The sequence below is a fragment of the Corapipo altera genome, unplaced genomic scaffold, assembly GCF_003945725.1.
Source record: "Corapipo altera isolate COAL_440 unplaced genomic scaffold, ASM394572v1 23, whole genome shotgun sequence".
NCBI lineage: Eukaryota > Metazoa > Chordata > Aves > Passeriformes > Pipridae > Corapipo > Corapipo altera.
Genome location: NW_020884878.1, coordinates 10,305,296 through 10,323,584, shown reverse-complemented (window position 1 = coordinate 10,323,584; position 18,289 = coordinate 10,305,296). Strand labels below are relative to the sequence as shown.

General features: G+C 39.9%; 1 protein-coding gene across 1 annotated transcript; it reads right to left on the bottom strand.

The window, feature by feature from the left end:
- Nucleotides 1–453: 453 nt before the first annotated feature.
- LOC113944592 (alpha-1-antiproteinase F-like) lies at nt 454–15,831 on the bottom strand. Its single transcript, XM_027637926.1, has 5 exons — nt 15,717–15,831; nt 11,274–11,963; nt 4,758–5,028; nt 1,885–2,032; nt 454–713 (listed from the first exon to the last, which is right to left on the bottom strand). The coding sequence occupies exons 1-5, from the start codon at nt 15,829–15,831 to the stop codon at nt 525–527; spliced, it is 1,413 nt and encodes a 470-aa protein (XP_027493727.1). The 3' UTR covers nt 454–524.
- Nucleotides 15,832–18,289: the final 2,458 nt, after the last annotated feature.

The window sequence follows — 18,289 nt, the reverse complement described above, 5'->3', positions numbered from 1 at the left end:
TGAAAAGCAAGGATGTATTAGACTCACTGGACAACAATGGTACTATGTAAGGTAGTAAGCATTATGCATGTTAAGGTCTATGCTAGTTACAAACTTCGTGTTGGTAGGAGAAGGGACACAACTAATAAAGTGACATAGCTTGTACCCATTTGTCAGTCAACACAAAAAAAAAATGTGAGAAGGCAGCCATGAGGGAAGAAGGAGACATACACAACTCTCTCCACCCACATGCTCTTCAGCTTCCCTGCTAGAAGATGTATCTATGCTATCAGTATCACACAGGCCTACTTTGTCCCAGACCTAATGAAAATTCTGCCTGAATGCAACCTTCTTAAAAAAAAAAAGCAAGGCCCAAACAAACGTGCAACTATGACAACTTAAATTGATGAAGAGTCTCATCTACAAAAAACAGTGAATAAAATCAGTTAAGAGGCAGAGAGCCCCTCTGCAGCCATGCCATATTCAATAGGTCAAATACTTGATTTAAGAGTGGTGATCACCACATACACAATATGTACATTAACTTAATCTCTTTTGAGAGGGTTCACAATTTTTCCCATGAAAAGTATATTGTTCTCCAAAGTTATGACCATTAGGAATGGCCTGTTGAGTTTAATGGTAACTGGAACGGACATAGGCACTATTTCCATCCCTGTGGCAGCTGCTGCTTCGGTGCCAGTCTCATCCACCTTTATCACAGCCTTATGAATAGCCTGTGAAGAAACAGACATGTACAAGTCAAGGGGGTACAAAAATAGTCACCTAGATAAGAATGTGACCTAAAAGTGTCTGAAGAAGTTATTGGTAAAAAACAAGCATCAGATGGACAGGTGTGAGTCCTCTGCATAAAGACAGCAAAGCGAAAAAAGAATGATCAAGCTACATGCAGCATAGCTCTGGTCCCAGAGAGGAAAAGTTTGTTTCCAGTGGAGATACATGTCCCCACTAGTGAAAACATTTGCTTTGTTTCTTTTCTTATTCCCTGCACCCACTCATGGAGATCTGTACAGCTAGACCGAATGTTAAGAGAGCAAGACTGTATTTAATTGTCTATTAAAAGTTCATATAGCTGAAAAAATAACATGCAGACTAGCACAATTGATAGAATTCTGAGAATATGTTTTCTATGTTCTTTCATGTCTTGGAAATAATAGTAGCAAAGGAGAAGGTCCAGAAATGGAGGGCTAGAGCAGAGGAACCTATAAGTTTTACCTTGCAAAGTCAAGACATTGACAGATCCTGGTTTACTAACATCCTCCTGAGGTCATGAGGGCAATTGTTTTCTTCATATTAGACAATTAAAGCTGCACTGATTGTCGGTTTTAACTCTAGGTTCATTGAAGTATGACTTGTCTGTAGCTTTTTCCTTGGCCTGACACTAATGAGAGTCATTGTTCATAGGCTTGAAGCCAAATGTTTATACTAACTGCATTTTCCTTTCCCCTAAAAAGTTTAAAAGCAAGCAGTGTTTTTCCTCTCCCCTCCCCTCCATAAAACACAAGTGGTGACACATCCTATAGTCCATACTTGCCCACAGTCAGGCTAAAGAAGACAAACGCAAACAGAAGCAGCAGTGTAGTGACTGTAACAGCGCACTGCAGGAAGGTGGTGAGGTGTGGACAGACAGCAATTTGGTCATGTCTGTTTAAGGTTGCCCCCATGTAGATCGAAACAGCCTTCTAGATTAAAAAATTACAGACTTGTAACCTGCTCCAACCCAATTGCACTCACAGTGCATGGACAAAATATTCTATATGCCAACAACTACCTTTTCATGTAAAGCCAAGCCTTTTTACATGAGTTTTGCATCACAAATAGTTGTACAGAAAGTGATGCAAGTATCAGTAACCATAGACCCATAAAACAAAAAGCAGTATGACTTACCTGGGAAATTCTGTGCTGGGGCTGTCCAGTGATCCCAGAGAGGTCAGCCTTATCAGTGAACAGATCCATAATGCCCATTTTATATAAGATATTTTTTAGGTCATATGTCCCATAAAGAGTGAATTTTGGAAGATACAAATTTACTGAGCTGCCGGAAAAGAAGTACAAAAGGATAGTGAAACATTCGATCACATATCACAGAATAACATAGACTCACTAGGGAAACTGATTTTGCTTTCTCTCTCAAGAAATTTTGCCTGCAGGCTCTCTCAGCTCACAAAGGAGATGTACACTGACACTAATTTGAGGAGAAGAAAAGAAGATTTATGACAATGTTGGAAGGCTGATTGAGAGGATAAGGCTGTAGTTTGCTGGCTCTCAGTCTGCGGTAACCCAACACAAGAGCAGTGAAATTGACCCAGTGATTCAGCACAGTACAACTGTACCTCCCTAAGAATCTTCATCTAACATTTTCAGAAGTTAAGTGATCTTTTGTGCAATCTGCTGGAAACCTTCATCATTACCCATTACTGAGGATGCAAAGGATTCACCTTGTGAAAAAGTGATTCCTTTAGGTGTCTCAGACTGAGTACAAAAAAAATCCAACACATGTGACTTCACTGGTTACTTTTGGAAAAAACAAAACAAAACAAAACAAAAAAAACCCCATTGGCTGGCCTTGTGTATTTATCATATAAATCAGGACAGAGAAAACAAAAATATATACCAAAGAAGCAGGACAATGATAAAAGGACGACAAAGTAAAAAACAAAAGCACATTGACAGAATATAGATAGCCAACAGATAATTATTTTTCTATGTCAAGCCCAATGTCTGATGCCAAATTTTAAGTGACAAGTTTGCTGTTTTCCATAAATAACCCAAAGCTCTATACTTCTGACTCATTTCTTCCTTACTTTTTCCATACAGATCTAACAATTACTTTTCAAGGGTTAAACAGAACATTTACAGCCAGAAGCAGCATAATGAGACAGAGGTTAGAAATAGTGCTGACATTAGGTACTGTTTTCTGTTGAGAAACCAGGACAACTCTCCAGGGCTCTAGGTGAGGGAGATGTGGAACACTTAATGAAGCTAGCCAAAGAGCAAGATATCCAGCAGACAAGTGGAAAGGAAAGGGCCCATACCTGAAGTGTTGCACAGCATCTAATGCCAAGTCTGGCTGGTACCCAGAAATGAAAGTGCTACAGGATTGATAACTGATTGCTGATCTCTTAGTTCTCCCTAATTTCAGTCTGTGCTGATTGCTGTCCCAAATGATGATGCAATTATCATTGAATCATCTATCTTACTGTTATGTAAAGACATTCCTTCACAAGCCCCTACTTTCTTTCAATATGGAGGAAAGAGAAAGCCACAGCAACAATGCAACCAGGAAGGAAGCACTGGGATGCACTTTTCAGAAGTGAAAGTGATACTTTCTCCACAGTTCAGCCATTAAATAGATCTCAGCTGCCTGTACTGGTGAAACTTTGGCACTACCCCTTGTTTGGCAGCCAATAGTAATGAGAAATGCCTCTCACAACACTTCTGCAACTCATATCAGTTTACAGACACAGAAACAGGGACAAACATAGCTTGTCCACAGCCCTTGAATCATTCTATGTACTACTTCAAGCCCATTTATTAAGACCTCCCAGAGACTCTGAATAAGAGCAGAGGCAATCAATTGCTTTGAAAACCAGAGGTAAAAGGAGGAGTTCGTGTCATCAGTTTGCAGGAAAGAATGGTCATCATGAAAAATGGGGAGCAGCAGGAAACAAACTTGTTTTCAACAGTGATGCTTTTTTATATTACAAGATAGGAAATATAAATCCCCTCAACTTTATTTAGTGTCTTTCTTGGTAATTTTAAAGGCAATTGTGTTTCTTTGAGAAAAATTATACATATGTATCTTGATTCACCACCTTATTTGTCCTATAGTCACAAACTATGTAGCTGCTTCCAGAAGTTTCAAAACTGTGAAGATGCACAGAGAATTAATTTTTTTTTTCCTGGTCCTTTTCTTAGATTCTTTTGATGAGATTTAACAGTGAATCAGAGTTAGGAGCACGACACTGGTTTTGGGTTTCTGTATTAGGATGCAATTTTTCTTTTGAAAAAGGATCATCTAAAATAAGTTTTTCAAATGAGTATGTGTGAAGGTCACTAACTTGATACATCAAATTCATAAGTGAGCACAAGGGCTTGATACTATAAACATGTTTTGCCTATGCTTGTACAATGCGTTTTGTCCCATGAAAGGCTAGTACCATACAGGACACTAAATGTAAGGAGTATAAAATTATTTTTTAGAAAGCAGATAACCTTTCTGCCTTCTAGGCTCAGAGTTACCTTGAAACAAGTGTAGCTTGTTCCAATTTTGCCTTCCTAAGACCTCAGAGAGCCTGAATATAGCGGCTCTGCAATGTGCATTGCCCTCATAATTGCCGAATTGAAGTTGTTATTTCAGCATTAACTGTGCAATTACTGTAAATTTTAATAGGTAGAAAAGAAGCAAGAGACAAGAAAAAAGGCTGAAGTGGTAGGAATTTACTTGTAAATAGAAGAAGACAGAAGACCTCCCCCAAAAATATGAGTAGAGGTCTAAGTCCAAAACCAGGGACCTATTGAGAGTTGAATACGGGAAAAAAATTTCAAAAATGAAAAAAGTCCTAAAGCTGTGAAGGTTTTCAGTGCATGCACTACTGAATGTGAAAACACAGTGACACCAGAGAGCCAGATTCAACTTTGGTCAGTGAGAATACTTCTGCAGATAAAACAGAACTAAAAATGGTGTTCTGATTCTGTGTCATAGCCCAGCACATTTGTTTCCTTGCCTACCATCTGAACCAAGAACTTCAGAATTTTACCTTTTTGTGACTAATGACCTCCACCTTGACATATGTTCACAAGACAGTCTTTTCTCCAGCTTCCTCATTCTTCCTTTATCAGGTAGAATAAAAAATGCTGAAGCGCCTCCTTTGTAATCCATTTGCACCACAGTGGAAGACAGTTGGTCATCATAGCCATGTTTGAACAGGCCCATTCCAAACATCATTGGGACTTCAACAGCCTTGTTCCCATCCACAAAGAATTTGCCCATTTTAGTGTATTGTGGATCAAAAGGTTTTTCCCATTCAGCTTGAAATAAAAGAGATTGAGTTAGAGGATATTTTGAGGACATGAAACCATAGGACATATCACCACAGGATACATTCTTAGATGATAGAAACTGGTACTGTTGGATCGGCTTCAAAGACAAACCAGTTTGCAATGATCACTTGATCTCACTGAATACTCAGAATAATTTAATAGCAACACACAGTAGGTAGAATGCGATGTAAAAAAACTCCCTCAGATTTTACAGCGGACTGCAATATCCTTCATTTAGATGACATATCAAGGGTTCTGACTTCCACTTTTCTGCCATGACAACAGTTTTAAGGAGTCTGTAAAGCCCCCATTCTTCCTCTGAGCTCTGGAGAATATTCTCTCCTTTCCTTATTCCCAGATCAAAGTAGACTTGAAAAGGGTGATATGAGGGATTAATTCTCCAGGGAAATTAAGGAATTTGGTTACGTTCAGAGACAAGGTGTTTATATCTCGCATTAGCTGAAAATGCATAGAGTCATGAGGAACTTAATTCTACCAGACTGCTAGGTTAAAAAGCAAAACAACAACAGAAACTTTTTCCACTGCATCCTCACAATATTAAATTTTCCAAGGCTCCTACTTAGTCATGGTGAAACAAACTCTCTACATCAGAACTCTGAAAGATTTTTGTCCTCAGCGGAGAAAGATTTCTAAACCAAATTCCACGTGTCCACATCATTCATTTCAGAGGCTGAGCAGATTTTAAGAAAGGGTGGGGGGTTTCGGAAAGGTTTCTTCATTGTTTTTATTTTTAAGGAGTGTTGTTGGTCTGCAGTAAATTTTGCCTTCTAGAGCAAAACTAACATTTTATCAAATTTATTAGGCAAAACTAGAGCTGTAATGCTTAGTAAAGTAACTGCCATCAAGAAAACAATGAAACAAGATGCAACCGCTTTTGACTTCTGACTTCTGTTTGAACATTGATTATTAGGCAACTTGTTACAAGTGAAATAATTATCTTCTGCTGTTTCCACCATCTGACATAGCCTGCACTTAGTATTTGGAAAAAGTGAAATGGGAATTTAGGGCATTTCTTGGGCTCTGAAAGTATAGATTGACAACGGGTAATACTCTGAAGAGGGAAAAGTTGCTACTTTTATGTTTCTTCATTAATAGTGACTTCTGTCATCAGGTATATAACAGGCAGGACTTCTACCTTATTATGCTTAAGGGAAAAAATAAAGTAGAATGAATAACAGAAACATGAATGACACAAGTTCTGAAACATTGAAACAACCTTTATCTAGTGCTAAACTCAACGAAAACACCCACTGCTTTCACAAAGAACTTTGCTTGATTGAAAAGTGAGTAGGATGTTAGGACTGCTTACTCTGGAATTCAGGAGAGCAGACTTTGGTCTCTTCAGCAATCTGCTTAGTAGAGTGTCACGGGATAAAGTCATGGAGGGAAGAGAGGACCAAGAAAGCTGTATCACCAAACAACTCCATGCACCACTACAGGCTGGGGGAGGAGTGGCTAGAAAATGGCCCAGGAGAAAAGGGCCTGGGGGTGCTGGTTGACAGCTGCTCAACATGAGCCACAAGTGTGCCCAGGTGGCCAAGAAGGCCAGTGGCATCCTGGCCTATATCCTCAGTAGAGTGGTCAGCAGGACCAGGACAGTGATTGTTCCCCTGTACTCGGCACTGGTGAGGCTGCACTTCAAATCCTGTGTTCATTTTTGGGCCTCTCTCTATACAAAGAACATGGAGGGGCTGGAGCATGTCCAGAGAAGGACAATGGAGTTTGTGAATGGTCTAGAGAGTAAGTCAGGTGAGGAACAGCTGAGGGAGCTAAACAACTGCTTAACCTGAAGGAGGCTGAGAGGGGACCTTATTGCTCTCTACAACTACCTGGAAGGAGGTTGAAGTCAAGTGAGAGTTGGCCTCTTCTCACAGGCAACTAGCAATAGGACAAGAGGAAATGCCCTCAAGCTGTACCAGGGGAGGTTCGGACTGGGCAGCAGGAAGAATTTCTTCACTGAAAGGGTTGTCAGAAATTTGAATGGGATGCCCAGAGACATGGTGGAGTCGCCATCCCTGGAGGTGTTCAAGAAATGACTGGACGTGGCACTTAGCACTGTGGTTTAGTTGACATGGTGGTGTTCAGTCAAACGTTGGACTCAGTTTTGTAGTTCCTTTCCAACCTTAATGATTCTGTGATTCTATTAATATTCAAGGATAACCTCCACCAAGCACAGGAGCGATCTCTCCTAACAAAGAGGAAGTCAGGCAAAAACGCCAGGAGGACTGGATGAACAAGGAGCTACTGGGTGAAATCAAACAGGTAGCCTACAGAGGGTGGAAAGAAGGGCAGGTAACCTGGGAGGTATACAAAGAGATTTTCTGAGTATCCAGGGATTAGATTAAGAAAGTTAAAGGTGTGATAGAATTAAATCTGGCCAGGGACATCAAGGGCAACAAGAAAAGCTTCTATAAGTATGATGATGACAAAAGGAAGACTAGGAAAAATGTGAACCTCCTCCAGAAGGAAAAAGGAAGCCTGGTTAACTGTAATGTGGAGAAGGCTGAAGTACTCAATGACATTTTTTGCCTCAGTCTTCACTGGCAAGTGCTGCAGCCACACCACCCAGGTCACAGAAGGCAAAAGCAGAGACTGAGAGAATGAATGACTGACCACTATAGGAGAAGATGAGGTTCAAGACCATCTAAGGAACCTGAAGATACACACATTCATGGGACCTGATGAAATGCATCTGCAGGTCCTGAGGGAACTGGTGGATGAGGTGGCTAAGACACTGTCATATTTGAGAAGTTATGGCAGTCCAGTGAAATTCCCACTGACTGGAAAAGTGAAAAATAGCTCTCATTTTTTAAAAGTGAAAAAAAGAAAGATTCGGGGAACTACTAGTCTGTCTCACCTCTTTGTGTGGCAAGATCACAGAGCAGATCCTTCTGGAATCTGTGGTAAGATAGGTGGAAAATTAGGAGGTGACTAGTGTCAGACAACATGACTTCACTAAGGGTAAGTTGTGCTAAAGGAAGAGTAATTGATGTCATCTAACTGGAGCTGTGCAAAACATTTGACACTATTCCATGTGATATCCTTTTCTCTAAACTGGAGATTTGGATTTGACAGATGGTCCATTTGGTGGATAAGCAATTGCCTGGATGGTTGCACTTGAAGGGTTGTGGTCAATGGCTTGTTCTCCAAGAGACCAGTCACAAATGGCGTTCCTCAGGGTTGGATTAGGACCAGTGCTGTTCAACATCTTTTTTGGCAACACGAACAGTGGGATTGAGTGCAGCCTCAGTAAGTTTGCCAATGACACCAAGACGTGTGATGCAGTCAACATGCTGTAAGGAAGGGATGTCCTACAGAGGGAAGGTATGCCATCCAAGGGGAGCATGACAGGCTTGAGAGGTGGCCCCATTGGAACCTGATGAAGCTCGACAAGGCTAAGTGCAAGGTCCTGTATGTGGGTTGGGGCAGTTCCAACCACAAATACAGGCGGGGCAGGGAATGGATCGAGTTGAAAGTGGACCTGAGGAGAAGGACTTGGGAGTGTTGGTTGATGAGAAGCTCAGCATGACTCAGTAATGTGCACTTGCAACCCAGAAAGCCAACTGTGTCCTGGGCTATGTCAAAAGGAGTGTGGCCAGCAGGTCAAGAGATGGGATTTTCCCCTCTACTTCACTCTGGTGAGATCCCACCCAGAGTACTTCATTAAGCTCTGAGGTGTCCAACATAAGAAGGAGCATATCCAGAGGAGAGGCCATGAAAATGATCAGACAGCAGGAACATCTCTGCTATGAAGACAGGCTGAGAGAGTTGAGGTTGTTTAGCCTGGGGGAGAGAAGGCTCAGGGGAGACCTTAAAGCCCCTTCCAGTACCTAAAGGGGGCCTACAGACAGGGAACAACTTTTTGCATAGGCAGATAGTGATAGGACACAGGGGACTGACTTTAAACTGAAAGAGAGGAGATTTAGATTTAGATTAGATATAAGGAAGAAATTCTTCACTGTGAGAGTGGTGAGACACAGGAACAGGTTGCCCAAAGAAATTGTGGATGCCCCATCTCTAGAAGTGTTCAAGGCTAGGTTCTTTGAGCAACCTCGTGTAGTGGAAGTGGGCTACAACCATGGCAGGAGGGTTGGAACTAGATGACCATTAAGGTCCCTTCTAACCCAAACTGTGGCTATCACTTAACACACAGGTTAGACAGAGATGATATTCACTAATACTTTCCTCTTGTTTCAAAGGAACATTTATTCTTATGCTCACCTCTATCTTAGGGGTCTACCTTCTAGGGATGACACCTTTGTCAAATGCTTTACAGTACTTAAGTGGAAAAATGAACTTTGAGGTAGTCTTTGTGGTGATCAGCTCGACAAGGGCATGATAAGGGCCTAGTGTAATACAGTGGAATAATATGCCCACTGGCTCAGAGACAGAAAAATATTACCAGGCTTTTGTCCTTAGGGAAGAACTTCTGTACTACAGTACACCACAAAAAAAAGAGGAAGGAGAGTCACCAGTACTGTGCAAGGGTGGTTGCAATGCACAATGGAAAAGAGCCTAGAAGTATGAACCGGTTATACAGCTAACTGAGCTTTAGGTCCTCTGCAGATTAATCCCAGCCTCTAGAACCTTAACCTACTCTTGATTTCAAGATAAAATTTGTTATATTATTCCTATTAATGCTATTCTTTAATCTATTTTCTTTAAAATTGAAGAGCTAAAACTGAAACTCCGCCATATTTGGAGAAGGCAGGAAGTCATTTCAGTAACAAAATGAACACAATAAAAAAAAACCCCACATTTTTAGAACATGTAAAAGTTAACTCTAATACAGTTATTTTTAATAAAAGTTTCTCAGGCTTTTGTCTCAATTGTGCTACTAAATTTATTGCTCATTCTTTGAACACCTTTCAGTAAAAGAAAGGGGATTTTGCCTGTTTTGAAAGATGTACCTGTTGCTCAATAAAAGCCTAAGTGAAAACATTATTTGAGCCAAACAAGTATGTTTTCAAGAGAATTAAGAAGTCAGTCATCTATAATTCAGTCAGCTCCATTTAACTGTGGCCAAATCTTCAGAGATTAATATAAGGAGCTGAGACACAGATGAAAAACAACAGAAAACCCCCCAAAAATATAGTTCTTAATTACTTGCAGGGGAACCCTCATATTGGAGTGTACAAACATCCAGGTTAACAGTTTTAAAAGAATAGCTTTTCCTAGCTTTTCCTTTTAAAAAGAATTGCATTCCTATTATGTCATCTCCACTTCAATTAAAAATCTTAATGGTAATTTTATCAGATAGATTATAGGATATCATTTTTCTGAGTACAATTGCTTTGTTTTCAGCATACGAGTAAGAGAGAGAAGGTTTGAAAGAAGATGCAATATTTGTTATTAGACCACTGATTGAGCCTTACAGCCTTGATCCTCGTCTTCTCATTAGATCAGCAGTCTGAAAAGCTCTGGGAAGATCTGTTGACTGTATCTAAGCAGACTGCACAAGTTAATTAAGAAAAACAAGCTTTTTGTCAATAGGCTTGTATCTGATACTGGTGGGTCCATCTTCACTGGAAAATATTAGAATCTGCAAATCAAAAAAAAAAGGGTGAAACCTATGCCTCTAGACACATCAGGACTACAGACATACGATCGGCAAAGGCATAGTTAGTAAAAAAATAGGGAGAACACGAGTGTGAAACCAAAGTTGTTGACTGTTTAGTTTTGGATACATGAACACACACAGTAACAGCAAAACTATGGACTAAACATATTTCTATTTGGTAAGATACTACATTTTACTTTAACAGCATTTTTTAAATTTAACTCCTAACTTGCTGAACAAAACATCAGCTGAAGTCCACAGAACTGGATTTCAAATTAATTCCTAGATAGCAAAGCATTTAAGAAAGTGCTTGAATCCCACTAGGTTGTATAGGATTAGGAAAGCATCTAATCTTTCCTAACTAGAGGTGCCTTTCTTAGCATATATTTCACTAAATCTTCAGAAGGAAAGAAGTTTATATATTAAAAAATATGGGAAAATTTGCCATACATTTTGCTAGGAATTTATCATCAGTGTCAGGCAGAACATAATTTTCAAAAGCTTTGTTTGTAACTAAGCGTAAGTGGAGACCAAAGGGAAAACAAGATATGAGTCCATCTGCAAAATCATATTGCAAAAAAAGGTGATGAAATCCAAGACTGACCTGAGGAAATAAATTATGAAATAGAAGAATATGATATGTGTATCTTACCGTTAAAATAAATATAGCTAATGAGGAGAATTTCAGTAAGTGGATCGAGGTTATTTACAAGGTCCTTGATTTTTCCATTGGTTCTTTCTGCTACATATTTGTTGACTTTTTGCTGGGCTTGATCAGCCTTCTTGAAGTTCATAGGATAAGCTTCTCCTTCATAAAAGTTTCTGAGATCACTTAAAAATTTTTCTTGTGGCTTCAGTCGGTCAAGCACAAACAGAACATTTCCCATATTCAACTGTAAGCCCGCATTCTTTCTGTTTACCATTTGCATGAGTTGACGATAACCTTCATGTATGTCATTTTCAGAAATCTCACGTGGGTTAAAGCAAAGGACCCTAAGAATCTGTGTCAGGGTGTCTGATCTGGCACCCAGAGTCAGCATTGCAAAGGCAGTAGAGATGCTCAAAGGAGAGAAGAAAACATTCCGATTGTTTTCGTAAGAAGAAATCTCTTTGTAGAAACAACATGCAAATCGACAAACACTGTTCCTTACACTTTGCCATGGCATGTTTCGGTTTCCTTGGGCTCTTTGATTTTGGTTTCTTACCCCTTGGTGATTAGGCTCATAGCAATAGCTGTTGGAATTAATTCCAACAAGTAAAAGACACAGGAGAAATAACTTCTTCATGTTTCTGTGACTCTGTAATAGAAGAAAATTTACATTTGGCTTACAAATATTTTCACCTTGTGTTTAGCAACACATCAGTTCCTTCACTATAAAAAGTTAGCTTAGTACCAGTGATTCCAAGATATTTGAACTGAGGGGTACCAGCTTTCTATTTCAAGGAAGTAGACTGTGGAAAATTACTCAACCTACTGAAGGGGTTATGAAATAATAAAAATCAAAGTTAAAGAGGGATGAGGTAATACCAAAGATGCCCTCATTAGGGTTAGTCTACAATTCCTTTGAAACTGTTTTTTTCCAATGTTCTCTTTTCAATGTGGCTTTAAGTGATTAAGAGCTGTGAGTCTAAAGTACAGATCTATAGAGCAGAAAGTAAAAATTTAACTGATGAAAAATCAAAGCAGAATTAAACCACAATATTCCTCCATTGTAAAAGTTAAAATATTATACATTTTTGAATAGGATCCATGTAAACCCATATGCAGGCACCAAAGAGAAAGTAAATGCACTTGTTAATGAGGTGCTGATGAACATTAACAGTGATTTCATAAAGGTTGAACAATTGAGCACCATTAAAAGAAGCCAATATCCACATAAATAACAAAAGAGAGAAACAGCAATTAGGATGTTATCAAGACCATGGAAATACAGTGCTGTTTATTAAGAAAGGGAAAATGCTTATGTACATAGAACAAACAGCAAATGGAAATAACCATGCCTGCAGCATGGAAACCATTCATTCCACATTTGTGGCAATACTTTTACCTCTAGAAATTAATACTGTATCACAAGTGGTTCAATATCTTGTGTCAACAGAGAGAAAGAAGTAAAGATGGGAAATATTTGGAAATCTAGAATATTCACTTATGATATGTGATCATTTCACCTACAGAATCTTTTGTAAAACAAAGTACCCTTTAGGAGAAAAATACCTTAGGTTTCTGAATTGCACTGAGAAATGCAGACTGCCTTGTAAATTCATTGAATTCCAATCAGCTCCCACCATGGCCCCACATTTGTGTTCTCCACTTTCCAGCATCTTGTTATCTAAAACCCAGTGAACTAAGAATGCTGATCTCTGCTTTAATAATATATGCTCTAAATGTCCCTTGAATATCGTGGTCACAGAAATACTACTATCACTAGGAAGGGCCTGAATCCCATGACAAACCACTTTCAGGCAGTGCACTTTTGTATCTAGAACATATTTAAATTTAAGCTCCTTGATTTGTTTGTGACTTTTTCCACGATCACTCTTACTCTAATTCTTTTAGCCACAGTTTCTTTTTTTTAGGAGCCTCTAGATGCTTTAGAAAGCAATCCTTAAGTCCACATTTCCATTTCATTTCATGTCTTACATTTGTTACTCTCATCAATTTACTTCATTTAAAACACTTAGGAATGTAGTTTTTCTAAGGAGATTATGCCATATAAACATGTCTATCTAACAGAGGACTTTTTTTTTTTTATTTTAAAAAACCAAAATCATAGTAAAACAGTACAAGAAGCTTTAAACCAAAATACAACAATTTTTCGATTGATTATTCAAAACCTGTTGTCCTACTGTTACACAGAAAAAAAAAAAACATTACTTACAGTAAAGTCAAAAGTGTCTTGTTGTATTCACCAGGTCTGCACAGGTCCTTGCTCAGTTGTTTATGCTGCCGCACACAAAGCAGGGTATCCTCTAGTAAAGGTTAAGATCATCTAAGGGCTGTGACTCATGCATTATAATTTTAGAGATTAGTATGATGTCGAAACTAGTTTTACTGGACACTTAATTTTACTGAATGTGTTTCACACGTGGCTTTTTATTATTCATGACTATACAATCACCCTGTTAGATTCAAACCCATTTTCCTCCAACTGAACCCGCTGTTTCTTCATATCAAACATTCAGTTGCCCCAATGTATTTTACAAACAAGAGAGTCATAACGAGATTTCTAGTGACTACAGCATTGCTACCTATAAGGCCAAGGACAAGACTTGATGCACCAGTTCAATCTGAATTTTTCTGACCTAGCTTGCTTTGTCTCCTGTATAATCAATGCCTGGTGTTGATTTTCTCCAGTTGAAGCCAGTGATGATTCTAAGAGGTGCAGGGCTTAAAACACTGTTTTGATGTATTAGCAAGTGCTGCTGTATGTGTACCTGACTATCCACTCCCAGACGGGGAATCCACTGGCAGCAAGAGCTGTGATATCAACTCCTGGGCTACTCACATGGCCCTGTGCCCAGGGAAGAAGAATGCGGCTGGGATGCCATTGAATGCAGGTGATCCCAGTTACAAGCATGGCCTGGGGACAGGGGGTGGAAGCCTAGGAACAAGGGTGTTAAATAGAGCAAGTCTTTAGATCAGCTTACTATCTTGTGATCTGGGATGTGGGGAGCAGTCCCCTCTGATCCTGTGCCAAGTTCAGCTGGGTCAAAGCAAACAGCAGACATCCTGTGCTCAGGTGTGTATCCCGGGTGCAGAATGACAGAGGCATTGAAGAAGGGAACTCTGAAGACCACATAGTTCAATCCCATGCTCAAAGCAGGATCATTTTAAGTCAGTTGCTCAGGACAGTGTCCAGCTGGGTTTTGCCTTCCTTGTTGGACAACATTGACACTGAAACAGGTTTTCTCTGCATTTAAATGGAACTTTGTTTATTTTAATTTGTGCTCACTGCGCCTTGTCCTGTCACTGGATCCCCCTGAGCACAGGTTATCTCTTACTTTACTTGTCAAAAATCAAGTGTTTATATACACTGTTAAAATTTACACAGGTCTTTTATTATCTGGGGTAAACATTTCCAGCTCTCTCAGCTTCTCCTCATATGTCAGATGCTGCAATTCTTCAGCACCATTGTGGCACTTTACTGGAGTCACTCCAGTATGTCCATGTCCTTCTTGCATTGTGGATCCCAGCACTGGATGCAGGACTCCTGATCAGTACATTAGGAATGAATAGAGAGGAAGAATCACTTGCCTTGACCTGCTAGCAATGCACTTAATGCACCTTAATTACATGGAATTACAGAATCATAGAATAATGGAATGATTTTGGTTGGTAGGAACCTTAAAGATCATCAAGTTTCAATCCTCCTGCCATGGACAGGGACACCTTCCGCTAAACCAGGTTACTGAAGGCCCCATCCAACCTGGCCTTGAACACTTCCAGGGATGGGACATCCACAACTTCTCTGGGCAACCTGTTTCAGTGTCTAACTACCATCATAGCAAAGAATTTCTTCCTTATATCTAATCTAAATATACTCTCTGTTTAAAGCCTAGATATATCACTACATGCCCTTGTAAAAAGTCCCTCTCCTGGTCTCCTGTAGGACCCTTTTAGGAACTAGAAGGCCACAATGAGGTCACCCCAGACCCTTCTCTTCCCCAGGCTGAAAAACCCCAGCTATTCTAAGGTGTCTTCATAGGAGAGATGTCCTCGCCCTCTACTCATTTTTGTGGCCCTCTTCTTCACCTTTCTATTTGCTGGGGACCCCAGAGCTGGATGCAACGCTCCAGGTGAGATCTCACAAGCGCAGAGTAGAGGGGATGAATCCTCTCCCTGAACCTGCTGGCCCCACTGCTTTTGATGCAGCCCAGGATAAACTGGCTTTCTGGGCTGCAGGTGCACTTTGCTGGCTCATGTCCAGCCTGTCATCCACTGCCTCTTATGCACCAGCATCCCCAAGTTCTTCTCAGCAGGGCTGCTCTCAACCTGTTTATCCCCCAGCCTGGATTGATACCAGCGGTTGCCCTGACCCAGTGTAGCGCTTTGCAATTGGCCTTGTTGGACCTCATGAGTTTCCATTGGGCCCACTTCTCAAGCTTATCCAGTTCCTTTTGGATGGCATCTGTGCTTCAGGTGTGGCAACTGCACCACTCATCTTGGTGTCATTGTCTGCATTTCCTGCAAGATCTTTCTGCTGGCTCATGGTCAACTTGGTGTCCACCAGGAGCCTCAGATTCTCAAGCACAGCATCTCACTTTCTAAACCCAGGGTAATATTTTCTCTCATTTTCCCTTCAAAATGTAAACATTTTCTGGGAGGGACCAACCCTTGCTATACACAAAATAGAGTGCTGTTTCTAAAGACAATTGAAGCACTAACCACAACAATAACTCAGCAGTATTTTGTGTAAGGCAAAGATGCAACCAGTGAAAGTCGTTGGTGATTACAACCTACCAAGCAACTCAACAGATTGCAAAAAACCCCCTCTTAAACAAGTTGCTTTTGAGGTAAAACTTGAGAAATAGAAGGCTTTGAGACAGGATACCAGACTTGCACATAGTACATTCTTCACGCATACCACTCATCTGAAGGAATACTTGAGATACTCTTTTCACTGCTTCTTGTACAAATAAGAGCCAAGAATCTCACTTAGAGCTAACTTTTAATAATGGGCTGTAGTTTTCATGGTATATAAAAACTGATTTCTGATGAAGGAAGGAAGCCCAATTAAATACAGACGCCATGCTAATGACAAGGTGAAGGATGAATGACTAAGACAGATTTGAACACACCTAGACCACACCTCAGCACACTTGTAGGAGAAAGCCTGCTGCTGAACATGGAAAAGCCTGTCCTATGATTGGAAAGAAAGCAGAGAAAATCAATTCAGGATCAATTTCTATGAATAAAGTGAATCTCTGGAGACTAATATTAAAGGAAGTCAAAATTTTTCTTTCATGTGTTACCAGTATGAGAGAAGGGAAGGTGAAGGAAAGGGTAGCATGTCTAGAAACAGCTGTATAATTTCTGTATTTGATGAAAAATATTCAACAAGCATAAGCTATGATTTATATCATAAGCAGAATACTGATTTAGAAATAATTCAACCATTTTGTTCAGTTTTGAAGACTGGGATATTCCAGAGCGATGTTGCGATGAGCAATGTTGCAGACGTTGAAGATATGATAGGGGTGAACAGAAAATTTCCTCACCTACACTGGGGACTTTTCTAAAACTTCCCACAGCTCTTACATATCTAGCACTGAATTGTTTATAGGTGTTTAAGCCTCAGCTGGCAAAATTTAATGTAAATGCATCTACTTTGAGCAAAGAGGGTGAAAGAGGTTTGTTGATACAAGGTTCCTCTCTTTGCTATATATAGTAACCACTGATGGCACAAGCAGGGAATTCTACAGCACAAACAAGGCCTCCAGAGCCTCTCCTTTGCCTGTGCTAAACCACAGATACCAGGTGTGTATATACCTTCAAAGAGATGGAAGAATTTCTTAATTTGTTGCCCCATTGAAACTAAAGCACTTCCTCATAACCATAATTAAAAAGGGAGGCAACAGAGACTGGAAAACAAATTTATATTAAGTTGTTCTCTTCTGGACCTAGCAATACTTTCTCCTGAAAATATGATAGAGGACAGTGTGCAACCTATGTAAACTGTAAGGTGTGATCCATCTGATTATGGAGCTTCTGTCTCCTTACAATAATTAAAATACGATCTTTTATAAATAGTTCAGATCTTGAAGAATTTCTCAAAAATTATTGCATAGTAAGTAGGGCACTGTTAGAGATGACCTATAGAGATAGTATGCACTCCAAGGCATCTCTGTTTAGTTATGGGACTTTTCTCAATTCCTTTAATCACAGGAATTCCTGCCAGTAAATCTATTACACTACACAACAAACAGGTTGAAGAATTCACTAAACTATCAAAGACTAGGATAGTTTGGAGCTGTCTGGCATGTCAATGGTTTCTGTTCCCAAAACTATTGGAAACACTCCTCCAGCTGAGAGCCTCACCCTGATAGCATTCCTTTGGGCTAAGTTCTCACAAGCCTGCAATGTTTGAGTCCAGTGAAATGGACTTGCCTATTTTAAGCTCCATTAAAAAGAAATTATAGGGAAACAAAAACCAAACAAATGACAAACACCACCTCCCGCCCCCAAAAGGTTGAAATGTTCTCTTCCTTCAATGTCTCTTTTTTTTTTCCCCCAAAGATCTTTCTCAAGCTCTCAATCCTCTCTTTCATCAGTCAATGAAACAGACAATAACCCCTACATGTCCTCAGCATCCTGGTCAATGATTCACCTAGCTTTCAATCTCCTTTTTCTCCACAGCTAGCAGATTAAAAGTCACATTTCACCTACATTCACTCTTCAAGGACCTGTGCTATACACAAACAAGTAAACACACTTTACTCGTCAATGTTTCCTGGATACACTTAGTGATACCCTACCTGTCACTGGAAAGGCAAGGCTATATGTAGAGAGATGCAACTCTCTTGTAACACAACTACAAGATTTTCTTGAATTAGGTCACTATTAGCAAACCCAGCAGTGTTTTGTCAGAAAACAAAACACTTTATTTCAGGAGCAAGGCAGAAGTGGTTGTGGCTTGGCAGCTCTTTTCCCTCCTGCCCAGCTTCCCA